The sequence below is a fragment of the Bos grunniens genome, chromosome 11 (assembly GCF_055505025.1).
Source record: "Bos grunniens cultivar Pamir isolate PY7600 chromosome 11, Bosgru_T2T1.0, whole genome shotgun sequence".
NCBI classification, from domain to species: Eukaryota; Metazoa; Chordata; class Mammalia; order Artiodactyla; family Bovidae; genus Bos; species Bos grunniens.
Window position 1 is genome coordinate 12,743,740 of NC_141175.1, and position 15,983 is coordinate 12,759,722.

The following is a 15,983-nucleotide window of genomic DNA, read 5'->3' on the forward strand; positions in this document are numbered from 1 at the left end:
GGTCTATGGCTCCCTTAAAGAACTTATTGGAAGGTGTGGGGTTTTCAAAGGAAAAACCTGTCTTTTCATGGAGGCCTGAGTGGGAGACAGTTTATCTCTAAGCCAGAGCCACTGGGTGGGAGGACTCCGCAAGACAGGAATGGTAGCTTGAGGGTCTCTATCTATGGGATAAACATCATTTTGGGGGGGGGGGTTCAGGTGTTGGTTTCTACAGAACAGTGGGAGGGAAGGTCTTTAGGGGCCATCACCCGGAAGACACTATGCACCGCGTTCCCGGAGTCCAACCTGCTGATGCGCGGTTCCCCTCCAACCCCTCCAATCCCTCCAACCCCTCCGCCCTCACGCGCCCCGCCTCCCATGAGCCAACTACAGTTCCCGGCAGCCCCCGCGGGCGGCGGCGGCGGCGGCGGCGGCGCGGGCGGGAGGGGGCGGGGGTGTGAGAGGCGGAGGGGGAGGCGCGCGCCGGGCACGCGCGCCGGCGACCATGGCGTTCGCCCGGCTGAAGCGAGTGCATTAACCCCGGGAGGCGGCGGCGGCGGCTGCGGCTGCGGCTGGGGAGCGAGACTCGAGCGGGCGGGCTCAGCCTGAGGGAAGGGAGGAAGGGGCGGGGAGAGCGCCGGAGGGAGGCCGGTCGGCCGGTCGGCCGCAGGCGGGCGGGCAGCGCAGCGCAGCGCCGAGCGGGGCCCGCGGGCCCATGAGGAGGCCGGGGGACCATGGGCTCCAGGATCAAGTGAGTGTGGTCGGCCTGGGCGGAGCCGGGCCGGGCGAGGGGCGGCGAGGCCGGGCAAGCGCTGCAGGCCTCGGGCCGCGCGGGGGACTTGTTGCCGGGACCCCAGGGGCGCCCCGCGTGCTGGCGTCATGCGGGGAGGGGGACTGTTGCCATGACGATCCAGGGAGGCGCGGGGGCGGGGTGCGCGCGGGGTGGAAGGGCGCCAGTGGTCAGGTGTCCCCTCCTCACCTGAGGGCGGGAACAGCTGATTATAAGGTGGCCTCCTCCCCGGGGTTACAGAGAGCCTCTGAAAATGGTCACACAACTGTTGGGGGTAGGGCGAGAAATCTCCAGAAGCAACTCCCCAAATGGGTGTTCGGAGCGCCCCTGAGAGTTGGGCAGTCCTGAGGTGGCAGCTTGGCTGCTTAAGGCCTATGGTGGGAGGGGGGGCCATAAAAGTCGTGAGAGGTTTTCAGAGGGAGGGGCCACTCAAGGACTTAAGGTCTGGATGTCCTGGGGAGGAAGAAGGCCCTTTTCTCTCTCCTCCTGTCTCCCCTTCCTGTCTATGCAAGTCTCCCCACAGCAAGGCCAGAGGCTGTGAGGGAAGATACCCCTGTGCTGTAACCGAGCACCTGATCTTGATAATTGTTGGAAAGGTTTTGTAATCCAATCTGGCAAATTCCCTCACTCATTCATTCATCTGGAGTCCCTGGTGAGGGGTTAGATTTCTGGGGAAAATGTTGATACATCTGACTTCAGAACCCATTGAAACATTGTTGCCTTCTTTCTAGACGTAGAAGTTGACTTTGGAAAGTGCAACTTTTATGCAGTCTCTCTTGGGTGTGTTGCTACTGACTGTATCTCCGCTCCCAGCCAGGTCTTCTCGGCCTCTCCCTTCCTCAGTTCCAGAACACGAGATGCCTTATCTCTAATCACTAACAAATGTTCACTTTTTCTCTATGAGTAATAGAATTGTTTAAGGGCATTTAAAAACAAAGTTAACAGTGCAGGCTTTTCCTTAAAACAGTTTTCAAAGGATACTTTAAACTTGCTTAGAAGAAAGTCTGAAGAATGTGTTTACTTCAGCATTTTGAGAATTATGCTAGGGAAGTTTGAAAGGGGAAGGGCCTTATGGGCGAAATCTAGTAATTATTCAAGTGTTGCATGTCTTGTTCAGTTGGTGTCCATGCAGTGTGACCTTTGGCCAGCCTTGTAGTCCTCTGACTCGCTTAGGTCTCCATTCACCAGACGCATCTAACAGGCTGCAGCAGCCCTGAGACTAGAAAAGTTTGCTTATTATGATAAAGAAAATGGAAGAGTTGGATGAGTACACTGTTAATTCTTGATTTTTGTGGAAATGAGGGGAGTGGGGGAGGGGGGAGAAGCATGCTCCAAATAGGCTTAAGAAGCTTGGGAGGTAAAAAGAAGTAGTGAAGCATTGGGATTGAAGAGGCACTCCAAGTTTAGCTCCTGCTTCCAAGCAAGAGTTGTAAACTTGGATTTCAATAGCACTTAGAAACACTTTACAAAAGCCACCTTAGAGTTGCAGGGTATCCTTGTGAGGATGCTTGCCCTTCTTGTTACAAAGTAGTTCAGAAACTTGCCAGATATGAGGCATGTCCATGTCAGACTCAGCATGAAAATCCAAGTGGAAGTTCAGATGACTGGGCATCAGATCTGTGTCTTGCTCTTGAACGTTGCAGGTTGACAAAAACATTTCTCCACAGTGTTTTGTGGAACCCATCTCTATTTATCTTGAGTGCTTGGGCAAGAGAATTTATGTGTGAAATTCTGTTAGGTGTGAAATTAGTATAAAGAATAACCTTGATCTTGAAACTAGATTGCTGCTGCTAAGTTGCTTCAGTCGTGTCCAACTCTGTGCAACCCCATAGATGGCAGCCCACCGGGCTCCCCTGTCCCTGGGATTCTCCAGGCAAGAACACTGGAGTGGGTTGCCATTTCCTTCTCCAATGCATGAAAGTGAAAAGTGAAAGTGAAGTCGCTCAGTCATGTCCGACCTGCAGCGACCCTGTGGACTGCAGCCTTCCAGGCTCCTCTATCCATGGGATTTTCCAGGCAAGAGTACTGGAGTGGGGTGCCATTGCCTTCTCTGTGATTGCTTGGTGGTAAAAACTTAGACATGGGAAATATGTTAGTTTCACCTGTGAGGTAGGCTGAAAGAGAATATGAAGAGAGAAATTATGAAAAGTAGTTGTGATTTACAGTGACTGTCGATTAGGAAGCTTTTGCCTACAGGTAAGGAACAAGGACCGACAAGTGGTGAGGAAATGGTTTTCTTAGGTGCCTCCCTGATTTTTGGAGGAAACAGGGCTTTGGTCACTATTGACCATCAGTTCCATCTGGACAGGAAATCACAGGCTGAGCTCAAGATATTCACCTGGCTGAGGTGAAGTCTGAGTGTGCAGGCTGCATTGTGTAGGACAGTCTTAGGGGTGGAGGAAGAGAGCTTGGGGGCCCCTCCAAGCAGGCTGCCTGTGCTTTTTCCTCATCTCTGATACTGTGTGGCTGATCTAGTCAGGCTAAAAATATGGAATCAGATTTGGATTTAGATTCCACTTTTGTCTGCTGACTATGAAACTTTGTACAGATAGTTACCCTGAGGGTAAAATGAGGAAGGCTATATATTGCAGGGTCATAATGAGCAATAAATACAGTATCAACATGACTGCTGGACCCATATTAAAAACTCGGTAATTGTTAGTTTCTTTTTATACTTTTTCTATCAAAAGACTAAGAAAATTGCTTTATTTTATTCCAGAAATGTCAGAGAACTGTGTGTTTCAGGTGATGGAGAAGAAGGTTTTGAAGATCTAGGAATTAGATTGTGAACATGCAGAACAGGACTCAGCAGTCTCTCATTAAAATAAGAAAGTTGATTGAAAACAATACTGTGTGTAATTATGAAGCTGGTGTCTGTTATATGACTAGTAAAGCAGTTGAGTTGCTCGGCACGGGTGTTGAGGTTTAGTGCTTGATGAAACTTTCCTTTTAAGTTAAGGTGGTTGAATGTAATCTCTGTGTCAGGTATGGTAGTAATGCTCTCTGTGAATCATTTCATCTAATCCTCACAACTGCCCAATGATGTAGGTACTATTAGCCATTTTTTAAATGAGAGAATTGGGGTTTGTAGGCCATAGATTGGATGCCAGCCCTGATGCCAGTTCTCTGCGCCTGCCTCTCTAGGCCAGGTGTCCTTCATCTGTGCACGCTTTCCCCTACCTAGGCCAGCTGTCCTTCATCTGTTTCTATGACCCCCCCCTCCATATTTGTCACTGTCATAGCACTAAATTTAGTTCTTTGTGTGTCTCCTATGCTAAGCCGAACATAAACTTCATTGAGAGCAGGGACGTTCTTACTTGTCTTTGAGTTCCTTGTGTCAGACCCAGTACCTAATACATCAGTTTGTTTAGGAAGAGTTTATGGAATGCATTTATGAAATATGTTGGGATCTGAATTGTAATGCTACCTAAAGGCTCCAAGATGAATGTAGAGAGTTAAAAAGTAACAGTTAGCAATTTGAACTCTTGAGGAGGAAGGCTGTTTATAAGTTTTTAAGTTGAATTGCCCTGGTCTAGGCAGCAATTTCTTATTTTTTCTGAAGAATGTTTATAGTTCATCCTCGTTTTAGTAAAGGAACCTTGATTTGCCTCAGATATCTACTTGGGTGACAGGAAAGGTTACCGGTGTACAGGTAGCATTCTGAGAAGCTCCTAACCTTAAACCTGAGCAGATGTTTATTTATCTAGGGAGATAAAAGGAGCAACGGTAACTGGCAACCTTCGACAGGTATCTTTAAATCTTATTTAGTGTTTGAGTGATCCCAGTGGACTGGAATGTGGTTAATACGAAGCAATTTAACTGATAATGTAGACACACAGCAGGAAACTGTGGCAGTTTTAATATTGTTTGTGGTGACATCCTAGAAATTGTTTCCAGGCACCAAGGGCAGGAAGTGGATTGTAAGTAATCGAAGGAAGTACTCTAAGTGAGTTTGAAGAAGCCTGACATTTATGGGCTTGGAGAAAAGCATACTCAAAGATTTGAAGGCATAGGGACAGAACAAGACAGCCGATTTGGCTTTGTGGTGGTGTTTATTCTACATTAGCCTGTATGCCTGTCTTCTGTCCCTGTCAGACCATGACCTTTTTGAGGTTGGTAACCAAGAAATTTATCCATTCATTCATTTACTTACTATCTCACTAAGAAGAGTGTCACACACTTATTATATTCATCATTATTATCATAATTGATGGAAGTACTATGTTATGTGCCTGGTAGCAAACTCCAGGAGTTGGTGATGGACAGGGAAGCCTGGCGATTTGCAGTCCCTGGGGTCGCAAAGAGTCAGACATGAGCAGTTCAGAGCAACTGAACTGAGTGAGGGAGAGGGGTTTCTCCAGTGCCTCAGAGGTAAATAATCTGCCTATGTGCAGGAGATGCAGGAGCCATGGGTTCAATTCCCAGGTCAGGAAGATACCCTGGAAGAGGAAATGGTGACCCACTCCAGTATTCTTGCCTGGAGAATCCCATGGACAGAGGAGCCTGGCTTGCCACATTCCATAGGGTTGCAAAGAGTTGGACACGACTGAAGCACAGTGAGGGAGAGCTTACTGTGGAGATGACATTTCAGTTGAGACTTAAAGGATAAGTCATTAGTCATGTAGAGAGACTCACAAGACTTCATTCCAGGCAGAGTAGAGCGTATACGCACCTTGAGGCAAGAAAACCTTAGGCACTATCAGGAGCTGACAGTGGGTTTACGTAGTGACTGGTTGTGGGGAGGCTGGGGTGAGACTGGGGCCCTGAGCAGGGCCTACTGCAGGCTGCGGTAATCTGCAAACAACTTTATTAACATATAGTTCATATACTATAAAGCTTACTCTTTTATAGTATATAATTAAATGGTTTTCAGTATACTTAAAAATACCACTATCCAAGTCCAGAACATTTGCATCACTCCAGAAAGAAACTCCATATACATTAGTGGTCACTACCCATTCCCCCCAAACCCTTTTAGCCCTAGGCAATTACTGATCTACTTACAGTTGCTATGGATTTGTCAATTTTAGGCATTACCATATAAATGGAATCATATATAATTCTTTGTCTTTATTAAACATAATGGTTCCCACATTTATCCATATGATAACATATCTGAATATTCCATTACTTTTTGTTGTTGAATAATATTTCATTGTATGGATAAAGCACATTTTATTCACCCATTCATCAGTTGTTAGGTATTTGGATTGTTTCCACTTTTTCACTGTTATGAATAATGTTGCTGTGAACATTTTGTGTGGACATATGTTTTCATTTCTCTTGGGTATATACCTGGGAGTGGAATCGCTAGATCATATTGTAACTCTTTTTAAGGAACTGTTAAACTGTTTTCCAAAGCAGTTGCACCACTTTGTGTAAAGTAGTGTCTCATTGTGGTTATGATTTGGCCCTCAAGAATTGTATAGAAAACGAAAGATTAGAGTAGATCAAAATAGGTTTCTCAGAAGAGGGTGAAACTGGAACCAAAAGAAAAGAGAGATTTAGAGAAGGGAGGAAGGATTTCTGGAGGAAGAACAGGGGAAGTTATATGACTGGAAAGTGGGGATAAGCCCATCATTGTTTTCTGATACAGAGAAGCAGCCTTGGCTTTTTAAGATTGCTCTGCTCTGGGCTTTATTTGGACAGCCTGTTAAAGGATTCCATTACCAAAATGCACCACAGACTGACTTCTTTGTGTAGCACAGCTGACATATCTTCCTTCTGTGGGATAAGAGTAGGAGTTGAAATGTGACTTCCTCTCCAGGGCCCTCTAATACTCTTCTCTTTCCTCTGCCCACCACGGTGCTCCCCTCTCAGTCTCCATAGGAGAGAGTACAAAGACTTGGGGTGGTGGAACAAAAGTCTTGCTAGAGGGACTTCCCTGGAGGTCCAGTGGTTAAGACGTTGCCTTCCAGTGCAGAGGGTACAGGTTCGATTCCTGGTTGGGGAGCTTTTCCACATGCCTTGTGGCCCAAAACCCCAAACATGAAATAGAAGCAGGATTGTAACAGGTGCAATAAGGACTTTAAAAAATGTTCCACATCAAAAAAAAAACAACACAAAACTTTAAAAAGTCTTGCTAGAGACTGAGTTTTCCATTATTAGCACCCAGAGATAGTCCCTTGAATTTTCATGACTTTTCTGGAAAATGTTTTGCTGCAACTCTATCATTCTAGTCTGAGCCATTGCCATCAACTTGGAGGGGTTTGCACAGCAGACAGGAAGGTTAAAACAGGCAAAGTATTGCTGTAGGAAAAAAAAAAAGTTTTTTTTCTAGACTGTTAAATTTGTGTGTAAGGTCCCAGCTGAATTTCCTTTTGTGGCCAAAAACCCCACAAAAGGGTTTTAAACATTTTTTTTTTACACTTTTTGTTTTGGGGTACAGCCAATTAACAATGTTGTGATACTTTCAGGTGAACAGTGAAGGGACTCAGCCATACATACACATGTATCCATTCTCCCCCAAACTCCCCTCCCATCCAGGCTGCCGTGTAACTTTGAGCAGAGTTCCCTGTGCTATACAGTAGGTCCTTGTTGGTTACTCATTTTAAATATAGCAGAGTGTACATGTACGTCCCAAACTCCCTAACTATCCCCTTCCTCCGTCCCTCTCACTGGCAACCATAAGTTTGTTCTCTAAGTCTGTGAGTGTCTTTCTGTTTTGTAAGTTCATCTGTATCATTTCTTTTTCAGTTCAGTTCAGTCGCTCAGTCATGAAGGCAGGTCATATAGTACTTCTCCGGCTGGAATTCTTATTGTGAGTTGCAAAGTTTAGTGTTTTACCTGGCTCTAGCAGGAACTAATCTCTGGATTTGAAACATCCTTTTTGGTTAAAAGGATTTTGTTGAGAAATGGAAAGATAAACAATGAAGAAAAATAAACCAGAGGAAACAAAACAAAGTTGGTCCTACTTTAATTGGAATCCATATCCATTCTTTCCAAGTATTTTGGACTTGAAAAGGAACCAAATAAAGGAAGTAAGAAAACATATGTGTTCCTGTAGAAAAGATAGGTTATATCCCCAAAGTTCAATTGTAATTTGGTTACAGTATTTAGAATGTATTTTTCTCCTAGAGATACTGTTGTATACATTAAGCATAAGGACATTCCAGGTGAATTGTGTCTTTAAAAGACATAGGGAGATTACAGATGTAGCTGAAATGCAGAATATGTGCATAAAGATTATAGGCGATAAAGTTGAAAAAGCAGGTTTGTGCCACTGCAACCTGATGCTATTGAAGGATTGAGTTGGGAATGTAATATGATCAGATTTGGGTGTTTAGGAAGATTACTTTGGCAGCAGTAGTTTAGAACAGTGATATCTCAGGCTTGTGAAGCGTGATCCACTGTGGTGTGAAAAAAACATGTTAGAATCTCTATTTGTTTCTATATCAGCTTTCAAAAGGCTTCTCTGGTAGCTCTGTTGGTAAAGAATCCACCTGCAACGCAGGAGACCTGGGTTCGATTCCTTGGTCCAGAAGATCTGCTGGAGAAGGGATAGGCTATGCGCTCCTGTATTCTTGGGCTTCCCTTGTGGCTTAGCTGGTAAAGAATATGCTCACAATGTGGGAGACCTGGTTTGATCCCTGGGTTGGGAAGATCCCCTGGAGAAGGGAAAGGTTACCCACTCCAGTATTCTGGCCTGGAGAATTCCACTGTACAGTCCGTGGGGTCCCAAAGAGTTGGACACGACTGAGTGACTTTCACTTTCTTTGACTTTCATACCTTTCAAAATTTCTGTTTCTGTGTTTTCTAATAATATACTATAGATTTGTATAGTAAAGCATTCTTATAATTTATAAATAAAAATACATAGATGTATGCTCAAGTTTTTTTTACCCATAGGGAGGAATGCATGGAAAAAATTTGGAGACTGCTGTTTTATAGAACTATGTTTAGTTTATATGGCAGAAGATCAAGGCCTGAAGTGAGGTTTTGGTTTTCAAAAAAGGACAATTTGACAGAGATTTTAGGTAGAATTGACAAGACTTGGTGACAAATTACATGTAAGAGGCGAGAGAAGAATCAAAGATGACTTGCTAAGGTTAGCAAAGTTATAAATGGGTGTTTGGAAGGTGAGGACTGGTTATATAATATGTTTGCTTTTCTGAGGAAAAGTGAAAAGTTATAATTGGGAGAAGGCATTTTAGTCTGTGGTGAGAAAGAGAGAAATCTTTAAGGGCACCAGAGTGAATGCGTGCGTTCGGTTTAGATGAATAATTCTTCAGGTGGGCTTGCCCGAGTTTCTGAGGGGAAATCTGTCCACCTTAGGTTTTAGGAAGAGAGAAAAAATAAACTTTTGAGTTTACTTTAGCCACAGGAAAGGTTTCAGGGATGTTGCATTGATCTCGCCTAGGCTGTATGAATAAAAAGGAGGAAGGAAACCAATCTTGGTAAAGATACTGTTTCACTCCAAGCAAATAGTTACTGTACTCCAGGGCGTGATAGGAGTGAGGGTGGTGTGGGCCTCGGAGACCCTCAGGTTTGAGTTCCCACAAGCACTCACAATCCCCATCTGAGTTCTAAGTTTTTGAGCCTCAGTTTTTTTAATTTATGAAAGGAAGCTAATAAATCTACCTTTAGAGTTGTTCTGAGGATTAGCTGCCCACTCCAGTATTCTTGCCTGGAGAATTCCCTGGACAGAGCCTGGTGGGCTACAGTCTCCCTGGGGTCACAATGAGTCAAACACGACTGGACAACTCACACGTTCAGCAGAAAAATAGCTGTTTAGTTAGCTGTTCAGTAAATGTTGTGTAGTCACTAAGTCATATCTGTTTCTTGCGACCCCATGGACTGTATGTAGCCCGCTAGACAGCTCTGTCCATGGGATTTCCCAGGTAAGAAAACTGCAGTGGGTTGTCATTTCCTTCTCCAGGGCATCTTCTTGACTGAGGGATTGAACCCGAGTCTCCTGCATTGGCAGGCAGATTCTTTATCACTGAGCCACCTGATGGCAGCTCTCATTAGTATTGTTTGGAGTAAATGGGACATACTTGTCTGAGCAATCTGAAGTTAAAAAAAAAGTTCTCAAAGGAAAGCAGGTGTTCCTTTTTATAGCTTTTTTTTTTTTTTTAAAGACTAAGTATTTGCTTTTTCTTTATGAGTGTGTTAGGATGATGTGTTGTATATTTTACTGAATTTATTTGAAGGTTTGTGATCCTGGTATATGCAAAGTGCTAGTCCTCTTACTGGTTGGGAGAAAAACTTTTAAATTTACTCAGAGACAAGATGAGCATGCAAATAATTAAAATTATAATAACATTTAAGAATATTTTGTGCCTCCTCTCTCACCAGTAATTGAAAATTTTATTCAGTTTTAGAAAAGATTCTAAATCTTCCCTGGTGGCTCAGAGGTTAAAACATCTGCCTGGAATGCAGGAGACTCGGGTTCGATCCCAGGGTCAGGAAGATCCCCTGGAGAAGGAAATGGCAACCCACTCCAGGAGAATCCCATGGAGGGAGGAGCCTGGTAGGCTACAGCCCATGGGGTCACAAAGAGTAGGACACGACTGAGTGACTTCACTCACTCACTCATGTTCATCTGTTTGGATGGTGTCACTGTTCACTTCTACTCTTTTTAAATATAGCTTCATTCCTTTTTTCTGAATACTTAAAATTATTTATCTTTTTTTTATTTTGGAAAAATTTAAACATTGTGAAAGCAGAGAGAATAGTGTAATGAGCCCCCAAATACCCATCACTCAGTTTCAGCACTTATTAATTTATGGTTTTCTTAGTTCCATTTATAGATAACTCTTCTCCGCCTTCTAGTCCTTGATTATTTTGAAGCAAATTATGTCTGGTTATCTCTTTTTTGATCCATTAATTTGTTAGAGGCTATAAAATGATTTTACTTCCATCATTTCTTCTTGATATTAACTAGAATACTTCTGTAAAGAAAAACTTCTGCATATCAACTATTTGGTCACCCTGAGGTGCAGTTCATATGGGAAAGGCATAATAAATATTTGATTCATTTTATTCATTTTTCAAACTGTTTTCTAGCATTTTCCCAGGGTGACTGATTTTTTTTCTTTCTGATTATCACTTTAAACACATATTAATAGATTTAAACCTGTTTGCTATATTTCACTTTACTGTAGTTATCCTCATGGATGTTAATTTGCCCTATTTTTGTCTAGTGGAAGCTTCTTCAGGTTAATGTCCAGAGTCCTTTTGACAGAATCCCAGTAGTTTTAATAGCTCCCTTGCCTTTTGGTGTGATGACCTAGATGTTCCAGGTTCATCTTGTATGTTTCCTGCTCCAGACCTGTTTTCTGCTATTTCTCTAAGGAGTCTTGCTTCTTTTTGGTGGGAGGTGGTGTTAGATATTTCAGTCTAGGTTTTAGAACTTTTTTTTTTTTCCTACTAGGTCAGTCATTATTTCTAGGCTCCTCCAGGGATCGAAACTAGGAAGTTGTGTGTGTATATGTGTGTATTTTTAAGGTAAACTATATCACATGTTCATATTGATATGTACAATTCAGGACTATCACATTTTAATTTAGCCTCATTATTCTTACATCCGAATCTCTTATCACTCATGTCAAAAGTTCTGATTTCCAATAATGCCAACAGAAGTATTCTTTTTGCTTTATCCCACCATATCCATGGAACTCAGCCAGCATTACCAACTGTATGTAGTGAAGACAGGTGTGTTTTTTCAATTTGGTGATTCTTTTTGTCCTTAAGCGTATATGTGGACTAGGATTGTATAGTCAGTTTACTGTTGTGAAACCACTAGAAATGATTTCTTTCTCAGTGGTTGTGTCACCAACTCAATTCATAGTTGTTTTTTTTTTTTTTTGCGATCTTTTCTGATTGCTTTTTAAAAATAATTTTGTTTTATAATTACATAAAATACTTCCATGGTTTCAGAGCCAAATCTGCAAAAAAGGTGTATTCAGAAAAGTTTAATGTCTATCCTTCACACATCACCCTGTTTCTTCCCTCTGTAGGTTGCTAGTTTAAAAAAATTTTTTTTACATTTTGTTAGAAAAAAGGTAAGTACATCAACATATTCCCTCCCCTCAACAACTCTCAAATTATAGTATTCTATGTACACTTTTTTCTACTTTACTTTTCTCATTTTATTCCCTGTAAAGAGTTAACTTTTAATAGTATATAGAGGTCATTCTCATTTCTCTGTAGGGATAGCACAGTACTCTAGTGGATAGGTGGACATGGGTTTTTCAACCTGTCTCACGCTGATGCTCCTTAGGTTGCTCCCAGTGCTATTATAAATGGTGCTGTAATGAATTGTCTTGTGTATGTCCCTTTTTGTATTTCTACCATTATATCATTGGGATAGATTTTTAGAAGTGGTATTGCTGGGTCAAGGAGTAAATTTATATGTAATGTTACTTTAGTAAAATTATTAAAAGGACTTCTCTGGTGGTCCAGTAGCTGAGACTCTCTGCTGCCAGTGCAGGGGGCCTGGGTTTGATCCGTGGTCAAGGAACCAGATCCCACATGCCACAAACTAAGAGTTCACATGCTGCAACTAAAAAGATCCCACATTCTGCACCTAAGACCAAATGCTGCTAAGTCACTTCAGTCGTGTCCGACTCTGTGCGACCCCAGAGACTGCAGCCCACCAGGCTCCCCCGTCCCTGGGATTCTCCAGGCAAGAACACTGGAGTGGGTTGCCATTTCCTTCTCCAATGCATGAAAGTGAAAAGTGAAAGTGAAGTCGCTCAGTTATGTCTGACTCCTGGTGATCCCATGGACTGCAGCCGACCAGGCTCCTCCGGAGTCCATGGGATTCTCCAGGCAAGAGTACTGAAGTGGGGTGCCATTGCCTTCTCCTAAGACCAAATAAATAAATATTTAAAAAATTATAAAATAGTATAATAGACTTTAGTAAAAAGTGTCAAATTCTCCTCCACACAGATTGAGCCATTTCATATTCCCACATATGATAATGCTTTGTTGCCTTACAGCTTCACCAACAGAATGTGTTTGTCAAACTTTAAAAATTATTTTAATCAGAGCTCTTAATGCTTGTGATAACAAATCAAATCGTTTGGAAGAGCTCATGATGAAGAGTAATAATTCTCTACCGTACACTGTACTTCTTCAGAAACAGCCTCTATTAACTGATTTTTAGCTCTATTGGTTAACCCATAACCCTTAGATAAATCTCTATCTCTTAATTATATTAAGTTTAGATGGTATTTGTTGACACTCTGAAATGGAAGATGATGAGTACCTTTATAATATTATTCTCTTCCTTTTCTGCTGTTTTATATGTATCTATATTTCTATTTTTTATAATGATTGTATTTTAATGTAATATAGTTTTTATTCCATTAACTTTCAATAGTGTCTTTTGACGCCCACTTTCTAAGGGAAAGATAGGTCATTTTTGTTCTGATCCATGACCAGGACCAAGTTTTCCATTATTTATCTTTAGGTTAACTCTAAAAATTGTGTTATGAATATTTAAATATTGTTTAGCATAGGCCACGTAGGGTGCTAGAATAACATTTTCTTCTTTTTTGGAGTGTTGTCATGATCTCATTTGACGGAGAATGTTCTTAACATCAAGGTCATATAACCTTTTATAATCCACTCAGAATTTAAAGTTATGCTAAATTTGTTTTGTATCTGGCTATGTGTATATATTTTACATTTACATGTACAAAATAGCACAGAGACAACAGCCTTGTGTAAAGAGCAGCCCAAGACATCGCACGAGTAAGCTTCCATCCTCCTGTTGGCAAACTGAAACCTCTACTTGTAGCCTTTGTGAGGGCTAGGGCACCTCTGGGAGCCTGAGCCTTGGCTTTTGACTTTGACCTTGCGGTAGCCTCAGATCAGCAGAGCAGTGTCACTGCTAAAGCTTGTCTCCCAAGCTTCTAGGACTGATGCCTTTCAGGATCTTGGGCTTGATAAAGGCTTTGATGGCCTTTGTCTTATTGGTGTGCATCTTATTTACAGCATTCTTGTGTTTCTTGAAAAAGTTCAAGATCCTTAGGAACTTAGGCTTCTCCTCCTTAAAAAAGCCATTGTGATTAGGGTTTATTGATGCCATTTTGGAACTGGTTATGTGTGGTGTGGTTCTTGGACTTGGCCATATGTGCTGCACTGCTGCTGGCAGCCCAGAAAGTAGGACTGGGAAAGAGCCATATTTGGATTTTGATTTAAAAAAATCCCTTTTTTCCCCTCTCTTGCATTACTTTACCATATCGTTAATTTTTTCCAAACTTAGTTTTATTGGGGCTCTTTTTTTTTCCCCTGATGGTTTCTTCCTAACTTCCTGTTGATTTGTATAAAGTCAGCTATGTTGTTGTAATCTTGGAATGTCCCTTCACCACTCCCCTACTTCATTATTTCCTGGCCCCTGTGTTATTTTGTTTTCTAGAGGACAGATTTAAGTTTTTATAGGAGGCAGTCACACAAGTGGACTTGCGAAAAGAATGCGTTTGAGTTCTCACAGGTCTTTTCATGTCTGAAAAATGTCTGCTTTTTTGCACTTGATTTATGGTTTGTATGGTCATAGAGTTCTAGGTTGGAAAATTTTCCTGCAGAGCTTTGAAGTTTATTTTCCCACTGTCTTTTAACTGGCTCGTTATGACACTGCCCTGGAAGGGGAAGATGGCACTCTGCCTTCATATTGTCAGATTGGGGTATATGACTAGATTTCATGTTCAGTCTTCATTGACACCTAGGGTGCAGAATTCCCTTTTCCTGCAGGGCTGAGGTGGGAGTTGTGGTTCCCAGGAGACCTCCACCAGTATCTCCCTGGCTGGGTGCAAGTGGTACCTTGTTGCTGCTCCCTCTATGGACTCAATTACTGCCATGTGAGTATGGAAGTCCAGGCTTTCCACAGTCTCCACTGAAACCTTGTTGTGAGAGTCCTTGTTACTGTGCAGTGGGTATAAGGAAAGCCCCGGTTCCCTACGTGACTTTCTCTAACACCACACTGGCAGGGGGTAGGTGGATGGGATACTTCGGCACAGCCTGGCAAAGGTAGAAATCTAAGTGGCTTCCCTGTGTTTCCTTTGCTGACTCAAGTGAGGGTGGGACCACACAGGTTTTTCTGTATTGTTTGGTAGTTATTTCCTAAAAGTTTTCTGACTTGTTGCTGCTGCTGCTGCTAAGTCGCTTCAGTCATGTCTGACTCTCTGCGACCCCATAGATGGTAGCCCACCAGGCTCCCCCGTCCCTGGGATTCTCCAGGCAAGAACACTGGAGTGGGTTTCCATTTCCTTCTCCAATGCATGAAAGTGAGAAGTGAAAGTGAAGTCGCTCAGTTGTGTCTGACTCTTAGCTACCCCATGGACTGCAGCCTACCAGGCTCCTCCGTCCAGGGGATTCTCCAGGCAAGAGTACTGGAGTGGGGTGCCATTGCCTTCTCCATCTGACTTGTTAGGTGGCCCCTTCTCAGGCCCTTCAGTTAGAGCTGACTTTTGTTGGAGGTTTTTTTTTTTTTTTTTTTGGTTTTCATCAGTTGGTGTTTCAGGTTGCCAGTTACTATCATCATGAGTGGCTGTTCAGTTTTATCAAATGCATTTTCTGCATCTACTGAGATGATTTTTTGATCCCTTTCAACCCCCTTTTTTAATGAAGTGAACTACATTTATTTTCAAATGTGTAACTTTGTATTCCTGGGATAAACCTGTTTGGTTGGTCTTGATATCCTTTTTATACATATTGCTGGATTCAGTTAACTAGTATTTTATTATTATTTTTTCATGATTTTGACTATAATTCTTCTTTTTTGTAATGTTCTTGTTAGATTTTGGTATCAAGATTATACTGGCTTTATGAGAAAGAGGACTACCTTAAAAAACTGTTGAAGAAATGGTATGATTTTTTTTTTTTTAGTGTAAAAAGTTATCAGTGGTTACTGATGTTTGGATTAGCAAGGGAAGTCTCTATTGAATTTAAGAAAATTAAGTATTACTCATGCTGCTGCTACTAAGTCGCTTCAGTCGTGTCCGACTCTGTGCGACCCCACTGATGGCAGCCCACCAGGCTCCCCTGACTCTGGGATTCTCCAGGCAAGAACACTGGAGTGGGTTGCCATTTCCTTCTCCAATGCATGAAAGTGAAAAGTGAAAGTGAAGATGCTCAGTCGTGTCTGACTCTTCGCAACCCCGTGGACTGCAGCCCACCAGGCTCCTCCATCCATGGGATTTTCCAGGCAAGAGTACTGGAGTGGGGTACCATTGCCTTCTCCAAAGTATTACTCATAAGTAATGAG

The 15,983-nt window shown here is 42.5% G+C and overlaps 1 protein-coding gene across 18 annotated transcripts in view; it reads left to right on the forward strand.

Moving 5' to 3' along the window:
- Nucleotides 1-435: 435 nt before the first annotated feature.
- Nucleotides 436-15,983, forward strand: part of DENND1A (DENN domain containing 1A) — a 533,371-nt gene continuing 517,823 nt past the window's right edge. For 4 of the 18 annotated variants that reach the window (XM_086325282.1, XM_086325296.1, XM_086325278.1 and 1 more), the window contains exons 1-2: nt 437-730; nt 14,471-14,577. In XM_086325282.1, coding sequence (XP_086181408.1) covers nt 714-730; nt 14,471-14,577 — 124 coding nt within the window. In that variant the 5' untranslated portion in view covers nt 437-713. Of the gene's footprint in view, nt 731-14,470; nt 14,578-15,983 lie in introns of all 18 variants that reach the window. The other 14 variants (XM_086325287.1, XM_086325297.1, XM_086325300.1 and 11 more) reach the window with 7 other exon arrangements.